The sequence below is a fragment of the Canis lupus genome, chromosome 15 (genome assembly GCF_003254725.2).
Source record: "Canis lupus dingo isolate Sandy chromosome 15, ASM325472v2, whole genome shotgun sequence".
NCBI lineage: Eukaryota > Metazoa > Chordata > Mammalia > Carnivora > Canidae > Canis > Canis lupus.
The window spans coordinates 55,454,662-55,476,072 of NC_064257.1; the positions used below are offsets into that span (position 1 = coordinate 55,454,662).

The window sequence follows — 21,411 nt, forward strand, 5'->3', positions numbered from 1 at the left end:
AAAAGTCCCGGGATACTGCTAAGCACTTTACATCACAAACTTTCCAATTATCAAGATAAGCCAAAAGGACACACATTTTTTCCCACATTACAAATAAGAAAAAAGCTCAGAGATGGTAAGTAACTTGTCCAAGGAGACAAAACTAGTGTTATGATGTGAATCTCTACCAAGGAGACTAAACTAGTGTTATGATGTGAATCTCTAGGGACGTCTGCCTCACTCACCACACTGTCTCCCAAGGTAGAAAAGACAAGCTTTTTACTTTTGTGGAGATTACAATCCGGCACTTCTAAGTAAACACCATATTCTGCATAGTGCACATACTCAAAAATTGTTGAAAAAATGAAAGAATGAACGCTGGCTTCACTCATCTCACCTCTTCAAACCTATCTAATGCAGATAGCTAACTATGAAAAGACCTCTCATTAGGCCAGACCTCCATGTTTTCTTCTACCCATTTTCTTGTAAAAAGCTCAAAATCTTAAAATCAAAATCACAGAATCTTAGAATCACAGAAATGTAATTAATACCTTTGAAGTTATGAGCAACCATCCAAAGGAAAGTTTTTTTCAGAAAAACTACTCCAGGCCATGCTTCTCAAAGTTTTTTTAAGTACCTTTGACACATACAGTTATTGAAGACACCAAAAAGGATTACTTTATGTGGGCTATTTACCATATAGAAATGAAACCTGAAAAAATGATTTATGTATTAATTTATTTAAAAATAGCTGACATATCCGTTACATGTTAACATATTTTTAAAGAAATTGCTATACTTTCTAACAAAATAATAAGAGAAATGAAATTGTTCTTCCAAGTAAAAATGATGTTTAATGAAAAAAGCAGCTAGTTCATCTCACAATCCAAACAACTGCATAAAGTTTTTTTCTAGACAACCACTGCTCTGTGGGAGGCATTAGAAGTGCTCTAGGCATTCTTCCTGGGTTATCACACAGAATTTTTATTTTTTAAAATATTTTTCTTTTAAAGATGTATTTATTTGAGAGAGGGAGAGAGAGAGAAAGAGAGAGAGAGAGAGAGAGAATGAGCTGGATGGGCAGGAGAGGGAGAGAGAATCTCAAGCAGACTCCATGCCAAGCTCAGAACCCAATGAAGAGTTTGATCTCATGACTCTGAGATCATGACTGAGCCAAAATCAAGAGTTGGATGCTTAACCGATGGGGCCACCCAGGTGCCCCTCAAATAGAATTTTTAAAAGGTGCATATTTACATGGAGGATTTAAGAAAGTTAATAGTTTCACTGCTTCGTCAAGGACATTCTTAAGTGAATCAGGCATTTTTTTCGTGTATTTTTTTCTTGTGAGCACAGTGGCAATGAAGAGTAGGACAGCAGTTGGTATAATTCAGCGCCAGCTCTGATTCATGCTAAGGCACCACCAGATTCACCCATTACTGCAAACATCAACGTAGTGAAAAAAGCAAAAACCATCTTAACATTATTATGGAACTTGTATTGACCTCATGGACCCCCTGAAATGGCCACAAAAAAAGCCATGGTCTCAAACAATCCTATCAGTAACAAATTTTTGAAGCTCCATTTATCTCTTAGTTATCTATGTCCATTAAATAACAACTTGAATACGGCTGGCAAGAGTGTGGAACCAAAAGAATCTTTATGAACCAGCTCTCAACCCTCTCTGAGTCTACTGGATCAGGCAAGTTTTTAAAAATGCATCTTTTAAAAATAATTATACCAAAAAATAACTATATTGAGGCCCATGGGTATCTTTCTGGCCTCTCAGGTGTTCCCATGAATATACTATTGTATTAAGTTTTCCATGGTTTTTTATTTGCTTCCTGGTGGATTTATCCAGGCATGATGCTTAAACTTCCTATTTCCCCAGAACACAGCAGTTAAGTTTGGTTTTAAATTGTCTGTGGTTCAATGGCATAGGATTAGTGGGGAAGCCAATCCCACAGCTAGCTCAAACGATGCATTAAACAATCTTTGAATATCAAAAGGTTGTTATGGAATCACACAGGCTTCCTCAAATCCCTGATCTCTCCAGTCCAGCTATGTATACAACACGATTTAGGATTGAGACATAGTTACTATGCACTACTCCATTTCAGCACAGTCTATAAATCCCAGGGCAAGTGTTGAAATAAGCAAAAGCAGTATATCGTTAAATAACGTAACATGCTTTTGACTAATAATTAAATTAAAATTGACCCAGGAATGTTGAGTTGTTTGTCGCTCAGCAATATGAACTTTACGAATATAACTTATTTGACCAGACATTTTCCCCTTTGATTCAGACTGATAAAAGAGCAAAGACTATGTGAGCCAATTTCTGAGTCCACATTTTATGCAAATTAGGCTTTGCTATAATCAATGCCAGAAATCTCTGAGAATAAATGCTAGACGGTGGATGGAAAGAATATATAAAATTCTAAAAGCTTTTACGTTGAAAGCCAACATCTGAGGAGCTCATATGCTCCTGAACAGGAGAGAGATGCTTTGAGACACAGGGAAGTCTTCACGAGAAGCGGACCAGGATCCAGCAAAACACATTCTTGTGGTAAAGGCCAATAAGCCATGCCTCTGTGATAAACCGGGGTCAGTATGGCTAGACAACTGTTTTTCTTCAAAGTTGCCTCCCTGAAAAACCAAATAAATAGCTTCCATGCTGTGAAGTGAGACAATGTAGTCTCCAAAAGCCAGGCCTCTACTAGAGCGATGATCTCAAAGCCCAAAACAGGGACTCATGGGCCAGTGCCTTTGTGTTTACTTTCTCAACCCTGTCATATTCCTGTAGAAAATTTTTAGCAGCAGACGTACATTCCACTTAAAGGCCATAAAAAGTGAAACTATTTGCCTTTTGAAGTGCTGGCCAATATAATTCTACTCTTGGTTTCCTAATCTGCCTGAGGTTTTGAGAATGCTTAACTGCTGAGGGGGCAGGTACAGTCTAGCAGGTCGGTTTTCTGCAGGTTTCACAAACTCCCTACATCAGACTCTCTTTGGAAGAGAGGATTCCGAAGGAGCCAGCATGTGTGAATGGGATGTTATTCCATGAATAGTCAAAGGGGAACTGGCTATGTGGCTTAGCCAAGAGGACATTTGGAAAGGAATCACACTGAGAAAGAAGAGCACAATAGTTCCCAGGCATAGAAATGACATTGTGTCAGATTCAGAGCCAAGTCACAAAATCTCAAATGATGACTGAGCCTCACAGGTTGATTAGGAATTGTCTAGACAGAACATAGAAATTCCTCGATTCAGGTTTGTTCAATTTGATTGAATCTCATGAGCAGTGTCCTGTACTCTTTGTAATTCCGGATTTTTGTTCATAAAGTAAAATAAAGAGTACTATGCTATGACAACAGGAAAAAGAACAAAGGGTTATAGAATAAACCATCTAAATACTACACCTATGAGGCCAAGCAAAGCCTTTCATATGATGTCAAAGTGGCCAGAAGCAGTAAATAAGTGCCCTAAGGGATTTGTTACATTAAGATGCTGTTTCAATCTAAGGAAAATTTCTTGGCTTCTGCCTTGCAGACCTATGGTCTCAGGAATATAATCTCCCTAATATCCACCTCCCACAACATCCCTTTTTCTGGCATCATAAAACCACAGCCTGCCTCACCCCTGCTTCTCTCTAATTGGTAAAAGGACAGGAATAGCATGTGGTCAACTGCACTTAAAGTATGTAAGATTCTTAAAAACACACAAATATCCACTTATTATGCATATAAAGTTACTTTTAAATTGACTGAAAGGATGCAGCCTAATCTCATCTCATGACAGTGATCATCTATTTAGAGAAAGTACAGAAGGGGACTTGAAGAGATGGTCAAATGGGACTTTAACTTATTTTTAATATGTTTATATTTCTAGAGTAAATCATAAAAGCAAATATACAAAAAAAAAGTTGACAGGATAATCCTAGAAGGTGGAAACATGGTATTTGTTGTTAGTCTTTGTTCTTTGGATTGTTGCCTTTTTTTTTTTTTTTTTTTTCTATGTCTCAACAAAGAGAATAGAGACATTGAGGAACAGGAAACAGACTTTCAGAATCTAATCCCAACTAGCTTCCCAGATTCTGTAGGCTGAGAACCCTGCAACTAACAAACATGTAAGAATGTATTCTCTGAAGTCCATCATCTAAGCAAATATGATAGCCCTTTACCCCAACTTGACCTGAATGGCAAGTCCATGGAAACAACCTTATATGATCTCATGGTTTCCTACAGCATCAGAAGCTATAATGAGCAGCTCTTTGCTGCAGAAAATTCACAGAAAAAAACAGACATGAGTCCTACTACTGAGGACTTGCAGTATTTGGAGATTCAGGAAATCACAGCTATGTGTATAGATATACATTCAAAGTCTTATAAACGGGGCGATTCTAGATAATCTCTGTGCTGATCCATTGAGTACTTTCTATCTGCCAGTGCCTTACTTCATTTGTGCTGCTACAACAAAATACCACAGACTGGGTAATTCATAAACAACATTTATTTCTTGCAGTTCTGGAGGCTGGAAATGTGAGATCAGGGTGCCAACACAGTCTGGTTTTGGTTAAAGCCCTCTTTCCTAATGCAAACTACAACATCTCACTCTGTCCTCACTTGGTAGAAGAGACTAGGGAACTCTGTTGGGCCTCTTTTACAAGGGCACTAATCCCACTCATGAGCGCTCTGCCCTCATGACCTACTCACTTCCTAAAGCCCCCCTGCCCCACTTCCAATACCATCACGTTGGAAGCTAAGATTCAATGTATGAATTTTGGTGAGACACAAATATTCAGACCAAGGCAGCCAGGTACCATGATAAGCATTTCATGTGATAGGCAAATGTTTTCGTCAATAAGTAAACTGGTAAGGGAAAAAAAAAGGAAGAGTTGGGGGTGGAGGAGTCTATAAAATAAAAGACATATCAACTGATGATAAAGTGTAGGATTTATTTGAATCCTGGTTCAAGTAAACAAACCTAAATAATAAATACATAAGCAAACAAACATACAAATAGAACATTTATAAGTCAATTAAAAATTAGACAATTTACTGGATAAGTTACTGGAATTATTGCTAATTTTTCTTTTGAATGTTTTAATAGTCCTATGCTTAAGTTTTATTTTCTAGTGATACTTAAATATTTACGGATGAAAGAATATGATGTCTGGGATTTGCTTCAAATTAATGTGAGTATGGGGAGTAGATTGGGATAGAGATAAAACAAGCCTGGTCATGAGTTGATGATCAATTGTTGAAACTGGATGACAGGTACCCAAGGGTTCATTTACTTTTGTATATGTTTAAGTTTTTTCATATAAAAATTTTTAATGCAATAAGACAATTAAAATTTATTTTTTAGGGGCGCCTGAGTGGCTCAGATGGATAAGCATCTGCCTTCGGCTCAGGTCATAGTCTCAGGGTCCTGGGATCCAGCCCCACACTGGGCTCCCTGATCAGCGGGGCGTCTACTTCTCCCTCTCTCTCTCTACCTCTCTCTATACTGGTGCTCTCTCTCTCTCAAGTGAATAAGTAAAATTTTTTTAAAAATAAATAAAAACAAAAAAAATTGATTTTCCAATCATACGGAAATCTTCAGAGCTTTATTTTTTATTTTTGTAAGAAGCAACTAAAACAATTTAAAGGAAAGTACAAAAAGTCAACTCGGCAATGGATTACACATAAGTTGCAGGAGGGAAAGATAGAGATAAGGAGATCAGACCTATAGTGATAGAGTTTGATTCGGATATCATTAATAGGGATGAAAAGGAACATGTAATTGGAGTGATTTTGAGGAACTGTCAAAGTTTAGTGCTTCTTAAAAATGACGCACAAAGCAAAGGAAGATTCAAAGTTGACTCAAAAATTTCTGACCTGACTGACTTTAAAAATAGTAATATTATGAATAGAAACAGGTAAGTCAAGAGAGCAAACTGTCAGGGCATGAGGTGACAAATTTGCTTCTAGATATCAAGTTTGAAAGGCTGACATGAAAAAAAAAGAAAAGAAAGAAAGAAAGGCTGACATGACCATTGGCTATTTAAAGTGAAGTATTGTTTAGCTATATATGCATAAAAATATTCTTTGTGCCCTCTCCAATTGTGATGCTTTATTTAAAAATAAAGTCATGAATTGAAGTTGTATAATAAAATAACTGAATAAAAATATGTAAGTCGGGGATCCCTGGGTGGCTCAGCAGTTTAGCACCTGCCTTTGGCCCAGGATCAAATCCCACGTTGGGCTCCCTGCGTGGGGCCTGCTTCTCTGTCTGCTTCTCCCTCTGCCTGTGTCTCTGCCTCTCTCTCTCTCTCTCTCTCTCTCTCTCTGTCTCTCATGAAAAAAATAAATAAAATATTTTTTAAAAAATATGTAAGTCAAACTTCCTTCTACTAGTAAGATAGCCCAAATCCTTCCTTAATAAATTTTCTTGGCATAGGTTAGCCATTTCATCTATCTCCTCTTCTCTGCAAAAATCTCTACATTGTTTGATACAGAAGCAAATCTGTATGCTTCTTTTAAATCACCTCCCCTGTCCCTATATATCTAAACATAGGTGCCCAGGAAATACCAGCTTTTCTGGCCAATTTGCTCATGTATGGTAAGCAGTGCTTAGAAGAATAAAACTATAAAGTCACAAAATAATTTGGTAAGTCTTTTGAGGCCTCTTTAAATATAAGATAATCCCCTGCATCACAGCATCAATAATACTGAAAATATTTTCTCCTAGTGACAAAGTATGGACATGTATATAGTAGAAACTATGTCAAAGTCAGACATTTGAATTTCATTTATAACAAAGGGCACACTTAGCTTTAAACAATTAAAATTCTGTAGAAAGCACAGTAGATTTCAGTTCTTAGCACATCAGTACCTTCAGAGTTTAGAGTTGGTCATTTTTGATGCCCAGAGTATCACATTCCCATGTCCTTTACCTTAGTAAGTGACTCTCAGCAATCAAGTGAACCCCTGTGATTCTCAACATAAAAAGAAATTGTGAAGATTTCTTTTTATGAAGCAGTAGTATTTTCAAAACCCTGTGATCCTTGGCCATCTTTGTTCCCCAAATTCCTGCCAACTCAGCAACCAATATAGCCAAAGCTAATCACCTTCTTTGCTACTTGAAGACAAGACAGTCTTATATCTTATATAAGACTTACATCTTTTCTCATTGTTTGCGAGCAAATAAACAAAAAAAAAACCTCTATTATTTTCTTGTTTGGACTTAATGCTACAAGCTATTTAGGCTACAAGCTATTTAGATTGACAGTGCTACTTCTGCAAAACAGCAAAACTGACCCAAACTATTAGAAATCCCAGGGTCCAAGACCCAGGATTGCTATGCCTTTTGCTGTCAGAGTGTCTGTCTGTGAGTGATCTCAGAAAGTTGGAGACAAAATCCTTGATCACTGAGTAGTAGGGATAAAAGGAGGAGAATGCTGGGAAGACCTTCATAATCTATCATGGAGGCCATAGTTGGAATCTTTCTCTGCCTAGCATTTGGATATTCCTGCAGAAACAAATACTCTTTTAATGAAAAGTTATATTTTCTCTTGTTTAGATGATAGTTGATCGGAATGTTTACTTTTACTATTATCACATCATTAATTGAAAAAAAATGATGCATAGATAAAGAATAAAAGAGAATAGGTCAAAGATTACACTTATTAATATAATGTATTATATTCCAGAACTTAATCATTAGAAGCCAGGTAAGAGCTAAGAGAGTTGATAAAAGACATACCAATTCATATTATTGTTGTTTGTTAAATTTATGAAAATAAGTTTATTACAGTCACTGAGGAGGAAACTACCTAATGGAACAGGAAGTTTCCATAAGCATAGTTTTTCCCATTCAGAACTTTTTTTTTTACATCTTTAGCCCTTTGTTAGAATCCCTCTCTCCGAAACCCTGTCTCCTGTACTCACCTGATTCCTGCAAGGTCTTCAGTCTCTACATTAAATGTCACATTCTCTGTCCACATTCTCTACACATCTCTAAAAACTAATAGCACCTTATTTGTTTCAAAGGATGTTAATCTTAACTCGGTTATGACACTTGATACATTCTGTTATGATTGTCTCTGTTTTTAGACTGCCATAACTCTTGAGGTCAGGGACAGGATCTCATCCATCTTCTCACCAGCACTAAACCTGCCAAGTGTCTGGGAAAGAAAGGGGCCCAAAAAAGTCTGTCCAGTCCACATGGAAAGAAATATATGGAACTTATTTTGTGAAGGTGGAAGCAAACAGCTCCAAAAACACATCTCTGTTAGTCCTCCTCTATCTAAACACTCCTTAATTGCCCATGAAATAAAGTTATACTTAGAAAATGTAAGTACAAGAAGAACTCCAATAAATAGTAAAAATATTAAATATTTTCTATTCATTTGATTTTTCATTTTCTAAACTTCTAATTCTCTTATTTTATAAAACTTCATTTCTTTGGTGCAATTACAATTTTATTTCTTTCACATTTTTAATTTGGCACTTTTGATTTAATATTTTAATATAACTAGTTTTCTTTAATCAAAAAAAATAACACCCTGAGTGTGACAATCTCAGATACTCTACTACTAATTGAAAGGTTACAGAGTTGGATAAGACAGGGACTTGCCCTTGAGAAATTCACAGCTTATTAAAAAAGACAGACTAGTCAAAAATAATTAAAACTTAATAGGCCAAGATCTCTAATATAAGTACATAAGAGTAGAAAAATGTAACGATCTGGGAATGACTGGCAATTTAATGAATAAAAATGATAAAATACTTTAATTCTTATATTGATATTACCCTCTACTATTATTTCTGGCTGGTCAATTTCTTAATATATAATACTCCCTGAACCTATTATGTACCAGGCATTATTCTAAATTCTTCATGTGTGTAAATGCATTGAATTCTCTCAATAGCTCTCTCTATAAACAATATTATTATTCCTGAGGAAACCAAGGTAGAGAGAGGTTAAGTAACTTATCAATGTTAAAAAATAGTATTGAAAATTAGGATTGAAATTTAGCAGGCTGGCTCCAGGATATCAGTTCCTAACAGATTATCTCTGAGCTCAAAAACTAAGTTTTCTACATCCTAAATCTTTTCCTGTTATTTTATATGACCTTTTGATAGAAATTTCCCAAATCTTATAAACTAAAATGCTCTCTAGAATACTATTCTTTGTCATCCTAAGGAAGGTGAATTTTTGTCTCTACAGTTCATACCCCCACGCTTCAAGAATAAAAGGTTACTTGTGCCTCTATCACATTTTACAGTAAAATGGCATAGCCTTTATGAATGTAGATTTGTTAATTGGGTAAAACAAAAAGAATATTGTGTACAGAAAATTAACAACTGGGTTCTGTATTCTCTTGCCTTGCTGTAGCATCATAGAACAAATGATTTTAGTTTACTTCAGGCAGAACTTTTCTAAGATTGTTAACAAAACCCACCCAATATACTACCAACACATTCCCAATCACCGTTTAAATAAGGAATATATTTGACTTTAAAGTAAACATTTCAGTGTAACTGATGAGAAGGATTATTGTATAAGAGAAAACTATTATGGTACTCCTGAAAAATGGCCTACGCATTTTCATTTATTCGATTATTTGTTCAGCAAACATTTTTAATAAGCATCTCTCTATAAACATTGTATGATGCTAAATACAGGAAGTAAAAAGATCAATTAAGATATAATCTTACAAAAAACATACAATTTCTCTGAGTGACATCTACTATGAACAAAGTCAAATGAAAATCAACAAAGTAAAAAAACTATTTGAGATATATAGGATTGATAATGATTAATTTTCATGATATACAAAATGTTTTTATAAATCAAAAAGGAAAAGCTATGGAATACAATAAAAAGGACAATGATATAAACACGCAACTCACAAAAAATGGACTATAGATAATATTTGAAAATATGATATCTTCAATCACATTCATAATGAAAAAACTGGAAATATAAAAGACCTTGCTACCCTCCATAAAATCAGTAAAAATATTAATTAGTTCTCCACTTCCCAAGATCGGCAAGAAAGAGGGAAACACACACTATAATACCTTACTGGTAAAATTGTAAAATGCTGCAGCATCTGGAGGAAATTAGCGTTTTGTCTGTTGCACTGTGGGAAGCAAGTTAATGTTGAATGAATTAAAAAAAACTCTATTCTCATAGACGCCATCCTCATATATATAATTTGAAATACTTTTGTAGATGCCAATCAAATTAACTCTTGACAATAGAATTAACTTCTGACTTTTAGATTCAATGCTTTAGCCAGAGCCAAAATTGGGAACTCCAATCTCCAGTAAAAAAGGATGTGATCTCTGCAACACACATGCTCATGGATTACCAAGAATGTGAAAGACACCCCCACAACCTTCCCCAGGCAGAAAGAGCAAGAAGGCAGATTACAAATAGAACTGACCTGCCAATAGAATCAGTTCCTGCAGAGATAACAGCAGCCTGATTCTCAATATCTCAAGCCAAAGGTGATCTTGGCTTAAACAGTTTGAGTGGACTCAAAGGAGTCATCCAGGTAATAAATTACAAAGCCTGAACTAAAACAGGAGCATAAGCCATTCCTGAAAGAAGAAGGGCTGGGTCATTGTATGGATGTGAGGGTCAATACCATGAGGCATATAAATGATCCCCATATTCTTGGCTTGGGAAATTGGAAAATGATGGTGCCATTACTTTATCAAATGATTAGGAGGAAGCATTGCTTAGAAGTTTGTCTCTCAAACCAGAACTCCTCAGTTGAGCTCCAGATCCTACTGGATACCAGTTGTGACTCTAGCCAAATTATTTAATTTCTCTTTGCCTTAATTTCCTCATACCTAAAATATGAATAATAATAAAAATTTCTTCATAGGACCATTATGAGGATTAAATAAGTTAATATCTTAGTGCTCCGTACAGAGTGCTTAGAATAGTGCCAAGCACATAGCAAATGTTATATGATTGTTAGATTATTAATAGTATTAGTTTAAGGACTTAAAATATTTATCTTCATTGAAAACTTATAATAGAGATGTGTCTACATTCATCCTCAAGGTCATAGACAATGGGTAGGTACAATGTTTAAAGCTGCTGATATACTCAGGGAACTGTGGTTCAGCTGGAATTCATTCTTAGTCAAGGTAATGAACAGAAGTTACAATGTGAACACACCTCTTGTGAAAAAAGCTCTCTTCCTCCATGATCTATCATATCGCTTATAGGCAGAAGCCATCACTATTCCCCTAAAAGACACTGTTTCAGACAAATGGTATATTTAGGATGCCCTAAATATCATATGAAAATTGCCAACCCCATATCCTTCCTCACATTTGTGCTCACCCTCTTTATCATTTACAGCCTGTGATCTTGCTCAAACTCTTCCTTCTTTACTGTTTCATGGCAAAGTATTCTCCCCTCCTTAACCTCATACCAGTAAGAACTTTTATATTATTTCATCCAGCCCTTCTTACATGTATCTATATTTGTTTCATACACTGTACTTTCCTAAGCGATTTTTTATAAAACTAAACTTGGGTTAGGGCAAGGGGGTTAACCATCTTTACTACTTTGCTACCCCTGTGTTAGTTTTCTACAGTATAATGCTCAGTAGATGCTGCATAAACACATCTTCATTGATTAAATGATAGTTGTGATTTCCCTCAATAGAGAGGAGAATGACAAAGACAGAAGGTAGGCAATTTACTTGAAGTTTCCAGAATTAACATAAATGTCACTAGAGACAACTTTCAAAGGTTTTGCCCTCTATTCCGTGTAGAGTAGATCTTTGTTCCTCAACTACAAGCCTCAGGGTCATTCTTTTTTCATAGACTTCACTGCCATGTTCATGGATCTCTTCACCCTCCTGCCTCTACTTATCACTCTCAGAAACTTCAACCTCTACACTGTCAACACTCCAAACACACGGCCTTCACCTACTTAGCCCTAGAAATCTTCACTCATTCCTCACTTTATTGCTAACACGTTTTATTACACCAACACCCTTCATTCACCTAAGAATAACCTGGTAGTTTCCATACGATAATGATTAAAAATATGGAATCGAGTATTAGCCAAACCTGCTGAAAACTAGTTTAGGAACTTACTAGTTATGTAATATCAAACAAGTTAGATAACTGTTAAGAAACAATTCTCCATGGCATTTCCAAACGTCTTACATCAGATTTTGCTCTGCACTGTCTCTCCAAGGATATTAGTATAGCAAACAGCCTTGGAAGATACAAAGAGTGTTTCCAACTGATGTGGCAAGCAGATCTGATTTATCTCCTGACCAAGATGATAAAGATAATGTCTGCTTCTGGGGCAATGTTGGGCAGGTTTGCTAGCAACCTCTCATAAGATTAGGGGTTTCCTAAGCTTAGAATTCCTCTGTAGTGAAACAAACCACTACAGGTAGCAGTCACCAGGGCCATTCTGTATCGTCACAATGGGACTTGAGGGGCAAAGGGACATGAAGCTCATGCCACTTGCTATACCATGAGAATTGAAGTCATCTGTTGGCCTCTGGCCCAGGAGTCTTTTGTCCTCCCTCTGCTAACATCTACGAACATGTGGCTGGTTAATTTGTTAGTTTACAGAAAGGTAAGCTCTCAGACTTTCCACAGTTCTCGATAATAACCTCTTTATGCTTCAGTTTCCCTTTTACTTACCTATAAATTGGGGAGAAGATGACTATCTCACAGTTAGTATATTAAATAAAAGGAATAATGAGCTAATACATATACAATGCTTAAGACCAGTCTGAGCCTCATAGTTGGACTCTAACACAGTTTTTTTGTGACTCTTGACTGCAATTTTGCCAAATGGCCTGCTCTCTAGCTCAGTTCTCACTGGTGGTTTTACAACACTGACACTATAAATCATCCTCTCCTTGAAAGTTCCTAATCCCTTGAAAGTCTGTGCTGTTGTACTAACCTGTTTTCCTTCTTACATTTTTACCTGTCTCTAGTTCCTTCCCACAATGTCACACACACACACACACACACACACACACGTCACCGAAAAGAGAAGTTTTGCAAATGTCCTAAGACACTCTTACATTTTCACAAAATACTAATTAGCAATGCAACAACAGCAGTCAACTGGTTTTTCTAAGATGAAGGAAGAGAAAAGCAGTAATCAGAATGAAGGAATGAAGAGAGTTGTGAGATCCTTGCCAAGAGGAGATAGCGGGTTATAAGAAATCTGTAACATTCTGTGTCAATTATGTAGATGGTCAATATTTATTATTCTATTATTCTCCAATGTCCAATCTTAGTGAAATATTTAAAAAAAATACTATAAAGCAAGAGAAATGGTGGCTGTAAGTGTAGTGACCAACGAAACACAATGTGGAATGATGGAAATACAGTGTGAAAGGAAGTCAAATTTTTACCATCAACAGATCCCAGGGAACCCCAGCTCCAGCTTTTAGAAGTTTTCAGAATGTGGATGAGGTCCTTAACCTCAGGAAACATCAGTTTACTCCACAAATGGGGGAAGACCAGTCACCTTGAGTTGTTGATGGGCTTCCTCAATACATTGGATCTACAATGAGTATGACAATTGCAAGACTGAAGTACTGAAGAAGAACTCCTTCAGAAACTAACAAAAGAGCTGAGGGATGTTTCTGAATATTTCCCAAAAGAATTTAAAACTTTGCAACGTAGTATTATACTTGCCAAATATAGCATTATAGAACTTAAACTCCGGCTTCATCAAAATTCAAAGTATAGAAAATTCCTTAGTGTTAGACTTACATAACCCAGTGTCAGTCTTAGAGAACCACTTATTTGATTTCAGAAACCTACCTGTAACAAAAAATCGAAGAGTGCCAGCTTGGACCACTCATGGTGATGTATTTCAGTACAACCCCATTCAGGTTTGGGCACTCGACCATTTTGCCAGCACTTCTGTTTCAACGACTGTTGGTAAGTTCCCCAGGTGAGCTTAACAGAAGAGTGGGTCTCGTTACTTGCTGGAGATAAAGATGAGTCCCAGAGAATGAGAGGGCATGGGCGGCCATCTATAGAATCCAAAAAACAAACACGCGTTAGCACGTTTAGCATGAGTCAGTGTGAGTCTTTAGGCAGTCCCTCACAGCTTCACCCTGTCACCTACCAAATGCAAGAGTTTGATTACATGATATTTCACAGTCCCTGTTAGACAGTGAAAGATTTTCGAAACAAGACCTTTTATTGATGTAGCACAGGAATAAGCCACTAATCACCAATAGCAATGTCCTCTGGTTAATGTGGTTTTATTCCACATCTAAAAGCAGCCACCACGAAAAGGGAAAGAGTCCAGGCATTTATAATTGTGTATTCAATAACTAAGTGGAGCTGCTCTCTATTTGTAATAGCAACTGTCTGATTTTCTGAGGCCACAGAAAAGGAACTTTTAGAAGTCACAAATTTAAAAGTGAAATTGCACGGCTTACACTAGTCACTACAATCCCCAAAGAAAGAAGAAGCAAGATGGAAACTTTTTTTCTTCTCTGATGGAAACAGGAGCACCCTTAGTGATGGATCATTTATTCACACATAATCTCACACACAAAGTACATTTAAACAAATGTCATTTCTGCAACTGCGTGCACATAGATGATTTTTTTTTAAATCTGTCACTCTAATTGTTTTTGTCTCACCCCTGATAGTTTAGAAATGTCACTGCTGGACTAGATAAAGAATGATGAGCCCAAGTGAAGTCGTTACAAACAGGAATGATCACTAAGGTTCCATTAAATGATACTTCAAGCTTAAAACTAGTCACATCCTTTTCCAGTCCCCATTTCTGCCAAATAAAGTCACTGAGAGATGATGTTAGGCGGCTTCACTTGGAAGTTAAAAATCAAAATGATGCTTGTGGGGTGGGGGGTAGTCACAACGATCTGGAAAAGCCTACTTAACTCATTCTTAACAGGCCTGGACAACAGAAGCCTCTGAAATTATGACTGGAATGTCTAAGACACATCACAGGAATTTTTAAAAGCACTTTTAAATAACCTAAGAGGTTCTCAATCTATGACTGTATTCCTTTGGTCAAAGACATTTATTTCACCTTCTTGCTGGTTTGCCTCTTGTAGAGCTCTTACCTATGTCTGGGCTTTACTATGAGAAAGAGTTGTCTTCTCTAACCCCTCTTGAATTTGCTGTTACGGTGACCTCAATAATATTAGTAGCATTCCCTTGATCCTTTGGATCATCTGCTTTCCAGTTTTATTCAAAAGAAAAATCTACCTCCTTTTAGCCTTGCAATTTAGGCCTGGGCATGTAAAAAGTCCTTTAGATTCTGGAAAGTATGCCACAGTCACCAACACACAATTAAGCAAAGAGAGAGAGAGAGAGACCACAGATCCAAACTAAAGAACTTCGTTTTTAACACTATCTCCCTTTTTAATTTCCTTGGACTTTTCTAAACGGTTTTGGGGCTGCTGAAATCCAATTGTCTTCTTAGATATAAGATAAATATAATTTTTAATGAGTGGACTCCAAATACAATGCCAGTGTAACAAATAATGATAGTAAAGTCCAGGTAAAAACAGTCCATCTTGAGTGGGAGACTACATGTAGAGACCAATGTAACCCAGTGGGTAGAAAACACAACATAGCTTTCAAAGACATGGTACTTCGGACTTGTAAAGACAAACACTGAGGAGTTCTACCCATTGGTGTCTCTGGACTAAAGTTATATGCAGACAGCACTTGAGATCCTCATAGGTAGGAAAATTCAGAGGGAGTTGAAACCTAATCCTGAACCTCAACAACACAAATCAATACAGGAGACAGACCGACATGAGGCCTGCAGAGAAGCAGGGAAATGATCTACAGAAACAATTGAAACAGTTAACCTTTTGGGCTGTTTTTCCTCTCCTTTAGAAACATTCTTTTCTTATTTTTAAGGCAATTAAAAGCAAATCTACTCATTTTAGGAAATGTGGAAAAACATTAGCGTGTAAAGCCAAGAAAACAAAAATCATCTATAAGCTCCTATTCTAGTAATTGGTTCTGTGATTTATATACTGACTTCTGGAATTTCCCATCCCTTTCTTTCTCACCTAAAAATGTCCGTTGTTTTTAGAAATTTAAGAAGTAGAGCTTATGGTGAGAGCTTAGGCTCTTTTGAACTCTGGTCACGTTACTTCGTAGCTTTGTAACAGTAGACAAGTTAAACACCCTCTGTAAGCCTTGCTTTCATCTTCTGTAAAATGGGGGCGAGAAGGTACCTTCCCTAACTGGCTTTTAGGATTAAATGGGCTCATGCATTTGAAGTCCTAACATGTATGCATATTCCAGAAAGCTTTTGCTATAACTATTATTATATATTATTATTCAATCACACAATTTATCAGGTTTTTTTAATATTTTATTTATTTATTCATGAGAGAGAGAGAGAGAGAGAGAGGCAGAGACACAAGCAGGCTCCATGCAGGGAACCCGATGTGGGACTCAATCCTGGGACTCCAGGATCACACTCTAGGCCGAAGGCAGGCGTTAAACCGCTGAGCCACCCAGGGATCCCCAATTTATCAGTTTTTGACTGCCTTCATTTGTTTATCGAGCATCTACTATGTGCCAAGCATTGTTCTAGAAACTGAACCTAACTAAATTAATAAATGAATGTCAATTTATATTTATTTTCTTGGCATTTACATTTCCACCAGGATAAAGGAAAATAAACTATTTGAGACTATTTCATATATACAGTTTGTCATGATTGTCTTACTAAATATTTTACCACAAACATTTCTTATAATTAAATATTTATATTTAATTGGCATCAGTTTAACTGTCATACAATAATCTAGCCTACTGGTCAGCACATTTTGTCAAAGGTGGGTAGTAAATATTTTAGGCTTTGAGAGCCGTCTGGTCTATCACAACTATTGACCCAGCAAGTATTTAGCTCTGCTATAGCACAAAAGCACTCAAAAACAACAGGAGGATGTGACTGTGTTCCAATAAAACTTTATTATAGACACTGAAATTTGCATTTTATTTCATTTTCAAGCCATAGAAATGTTATTATTCTTTTGAGGTTTTTTAACCTTTTAAAAAATTGGGGAAAGCATTTGTAACTCATAAGCCATTCAAAAACAGGCAAGGGGCCATCTCTGGCCTGCAGACTGTAGTGTATCAACCCCTGATCTAGTCTAAGAGGGTACTGTATTTCATTTACCATTTCTCTACTTTAATGAATTGAATTTTCTGAATGATACATTTTCTACGCTATTATTTTAAAAGCTGTTCTCAAACTGCCAAAGGGAGCTTTCAGCTGCTAGGAATAATTGGTTTTCAATTAATATTCTGGGTTTTTCTCCACATCTATCCATGCCCCCTCAGCAAAATAGCTTCAATGCTGACTATAATATAAAAATGTTCCATCCCGCCCTGCTGGAAATCTGTGCACCTCAGGCAAGGGGGGATTTCCAGAAAGCAAGAAGAAAGTGGGGTGAGTAGAAGTTCTTAGGTAGAGTGTGGCTGGGACGGGTCCTTTGTACACACTGGTCTTCTTCTTTCATCTCAGTGTATCTGGCCCTTGAGATAATAGCAGTAGTCAGTACGGCTCCAGACCTCAGAGCTACAAGTACTAGTGAGAAAAGATTTCCACTTTTTATAAAATATGGCTGTTAAAAGAATTAAGTGAACTTTGATAGATCTGAAGGGATGACAGAAAAATAGCCTCTGAAAACAGGAAACTGGTTAAAGCAACTTACCCTGAAGTGTTTCAGAGATGAGGAGCATTCATCTCTTTGCATTCAAGTTTGTCAAAATGATGCAGTATTGTACTCTCTAGAGAAATCTTAACAGTGAAGAGATAAAATTCTAACTGTCAGAGTGGCGAGAAAGCAGGTTTTAAAAGATATGTGGGTGTTTGTGTGAATTAAAGGTTATACAGCTGCCTTAAAAAATGAGAGTCACCAGTAAAACTGTTTTTCCCAAAATCTGAATATTTCCTCTGATTTTTTATGTTCTCCCAAGCCCATCCTTTATTCAAAAGAATAAAGATTTATGATTTATACCACATTTCTTCAAAAGCACAAAGAAGACATCTTTTGAGAAGATGAACATGAAAATTCACTAAGAACGAGTCCTATACACAATCTCCTTTGCCTGGATTTATTAAATGTCCTTCACTTTGAACACCGGCTACCCAGTGTCGTTGAACTACAGGTAAATGCTAAGAATGCTGGATGGAGCTATGAGCATCTGTCTGCGTTTGTCACTGAACAAAAATAAGTTAAAAACGTTCTGAGTTCTGAAATCTGAAGTCCTTTCTATCATACGGGCCACCTTCCAGGATTCCGAGACTCCTTGTGAACCAGACAGGACAGGATTGAGGGGTGGGGGTGGGGGTATCCATTCAGAGCCCTTCATTAAAAACAACTCTACAAAATCTCTTAAAACAAAGGCCAATCAAACCTTGAGACTTGTCTTTGTTATAAGAAATGGATTCTGTTGGGTTCCACAACTATCAGCAGCGCATTGCAGGAAAACCTTAGTGTCTTGGATCTCTAATTGCTAAAGGCAATTGCCGGTGTTGATGTGACTCCAATGAGAGTGTAGCAGGTGTCTCGTTGCCAATGATCCCTTAAGTATTGCCTGCTCTATTTTTCTCGAGTGCCTCTCCCAGTAGGGTTTGGGCCATTAAAAGTATTAGATTGAAGTGAAAAAGCAGGCACCATCTCTTGGCTTGGAGTGGGTAAATATGAACAAGCCAGTGGAGGTGGGTGAAGGGAAAACAGGAATGGAATGCAAGATTCCAGGACAGCCTCAAGGGAGGAGAAAATTTGAAGGATGTGATGAGATTTACCTTGTGCTGAGGATTCTAAATACTGTTGATTCACTTATTCAGAATGCAAGTTTTTACAATTGTCTTCCAGTGGACCTCTTAGTTCCCGGGGTTTCGGACAGAAAGAGCTCAGTGAGGCACAGCAAAGATGGAAGCCTTACAAGACCCCCCTCCCAGGCAAGGCCCCAGCCTCAGAGAGTTGGAGGCTTAGTAGGAATAGACAAGTGTGCACACCTAATGATGATCAGACAAAAATATCTGCCAGTTGAACAAGTGTTTGAAGGGAACAAATGAAGGGCTGACATAAAGATTGAGCTTTCACTGCAAAGTTAAGAAATGAAGAAATACCGTGCCCTAGAAGAGCTATATGCTGAAATGTCGCAGTCAATAGGGGAAGAAACTTCACTGAAAAGGAGCTAAGAATATTGGGGGCAGGGGGTAGAAAAAGAAATCACAAATGTTTTGACTCTACCCCTGACTTATCACTAGTCCTCAAGGAACATGGGCCAATCCCTCAGGCACCTTGACTAAGGCACTGAGTTCCCCGAGGTATGAGAAGAGTGCCTTCCAAATCATCTCACGGTTGAGTCAGAAACCAGTGAAATACTGAAAATGTGGCACTTGTCAAATACTGGAAAAACACACACACACACACACCTATGTGAGGTCTTTATGATTTAAAAAAGGAGAGGCAAAAGAGAGAATTCTATAGATTTCATAGGTCGAGATTCTGTACAGCCAATCGAGTCCTGTCTCAGAAATAGATTGCTGGGTGATTTATACCACATTTCTTCAAACCACAAAGAAAGTATTTCTTTACCTCTTTAATTGTTTTTCACTTGTTTTCTCTAGGTTGGACTGGGTTACAATAATCTCCATATTTCCTCAAGAGTTAGCTAAGTGTGAAGCAGGAAAGGAGAGTATCTTGTGACTTCCTCCGTCACAAGCTATTTAAACAATCTAAATCACCAATTCTACTTTAAAAACAAAGTGTCCTTCTCTTTTCTGAACCTTTGACTAATGGACAGGAACTTCTGCTTTCTAGCTCTGCCCTGGACTTCCTCTCTAGAAATGAAAACTCCCAGAAAATTCCTGTCTCGATATTCCATTAAAAAAAAAAAAAAAAAAAAAAAACAGAAATCAAATGTGACTTCCGAGGGTGCTGATGATATGGTCACTGTGCCAGGCTCCACAAACAATCGTAGTTTGTGAACAAGGTCCTGGTCACATCGGGATGACCACAGTCCTGGGCAATTTAGTATTCATTAATGTAGATAAAGGAGCCATGAATTCCTGCCCAGGGTGACCTTCCTACAATGCAAAACTCATTTTATCGTTTCTCTTCTTCAAACCCTTCAATGACTCCCCATTATCTGCAAGATAAAATCCATGTCCTTACATGACATCAAACCCAGGCACTCTTGAGCACCACAGCTTTATCTCACTTCATCCTCGCTCACAACCCTCCCAAATCCTCATGTCCTTCAGAGCTCTGAGATTTCCTAAGTACCTCTGCTTTCACAAGTTTTTCACACATCTATTCTCTCTCCCCTTCCGACACCCACTCCATCTCTCACTCCACCCACAGTGACTTCAGATCCAGTTCTGACATTAGCTCTTCGAGAAGTTTTTACAATGTCCCCCCCACACCCCCCCACCACGCACACATTTTGGGCTAAATTTTCCCTCTCTATGCCTGCAAGGCCTCCTCAAAATATCTCCATTGAGGTCTTCCTCATACCTTTTTTATATGGTGCAGTTGCTTAGCTGTCTTCTACCCTTCAAGCTGAGAGTTCTGTGAGAACAGGGACTATTTCTTAATCATCTTTGGACCTCTAAGTCCTGACATGATGTCTGCACCAAAGCAAGCACTCAAAAATGTTGGAGAATGGGGGCACCAGGGTGGCTCAGTTGGTTAAGCATCTGCCTTCAGCTCAGGTCATGATCTCAGGGTCCTGGGATCAAGCCCCACTTCAGGCTCCCTGCTCAGCAGAGATTTTCCCTCTCCCTCTGCTGCTCCCTCTGCTTGTGCTCCCTCTCTCTGTGTTAAATAAATAAACAAACAAATCTTAAAAAAAAAATGTTGGAGAATGAATGAATTTTTCAGAATGCTTCAATTTTCATCTAGAGCCCTGAAGTTCCAAAGAACTGTCAGTCAGTGGGCTCTGAATCAAAGTTTGATTAGTGGGACATCCTTACAGTAAGCTGTGATTGGACTGTCCTCACTCTCAACTGAGCTAAGAAAGATCAGAGAGAAAGTTGAGAAACAAAGGTGAGGATATGCAGAGGTTTCCACGAGCTGGTTCCAGTCAGCTTGTGCTCAACAACAGTCCACTCTCAGGTCTCCATAATCCTGTGAGTCACTGGAATAATCATGAAAATGAGGGTGCTGGAAACACCCACCTGCCTCTCTCCTCCTGACCCCAGATCACTGTCATGAGAAGCGGAATAGTGGAGGTGTCACGGCTAACGTCAGGAATCAGACTGCAAGGCAGTGGAGAAAGCAGGTTACAATCCGGATGTATGATTAACTGGGAAAGCCCCAGGCCACAACCCCTGGAGGCTAACACACGAGGTGAACGGCTCATGGGGGACAGGATAGCACAGTGATGAAGAACAAGGTGCTGGGCT

At 37.7% G+C, this 21,411-nt stretch overlaps 1 protein-coding gene across 1 annotated transcript in view; it reads right to left on the bottom strand.

Moving 5' to 3' along the window:
- The window catches only part of GASK1B (golgi associated kinase 1B), a 46,000-nt gene that overhangs the window by 15,734 nt on the left and 8,855 nt on the right, over nt 1-21,411 (bottom strand). Inside the window, exon 2 of the mRNA XM_025439479.3 lies at nt 13,800-14,014. Coding sequence (XP_025295264.1) covers nt 13,800-14,014 — 215 coding nt within the window. The remainder of the gene's footprint in view (nt 1-13,799; nt 14,015-21,411) is intronic.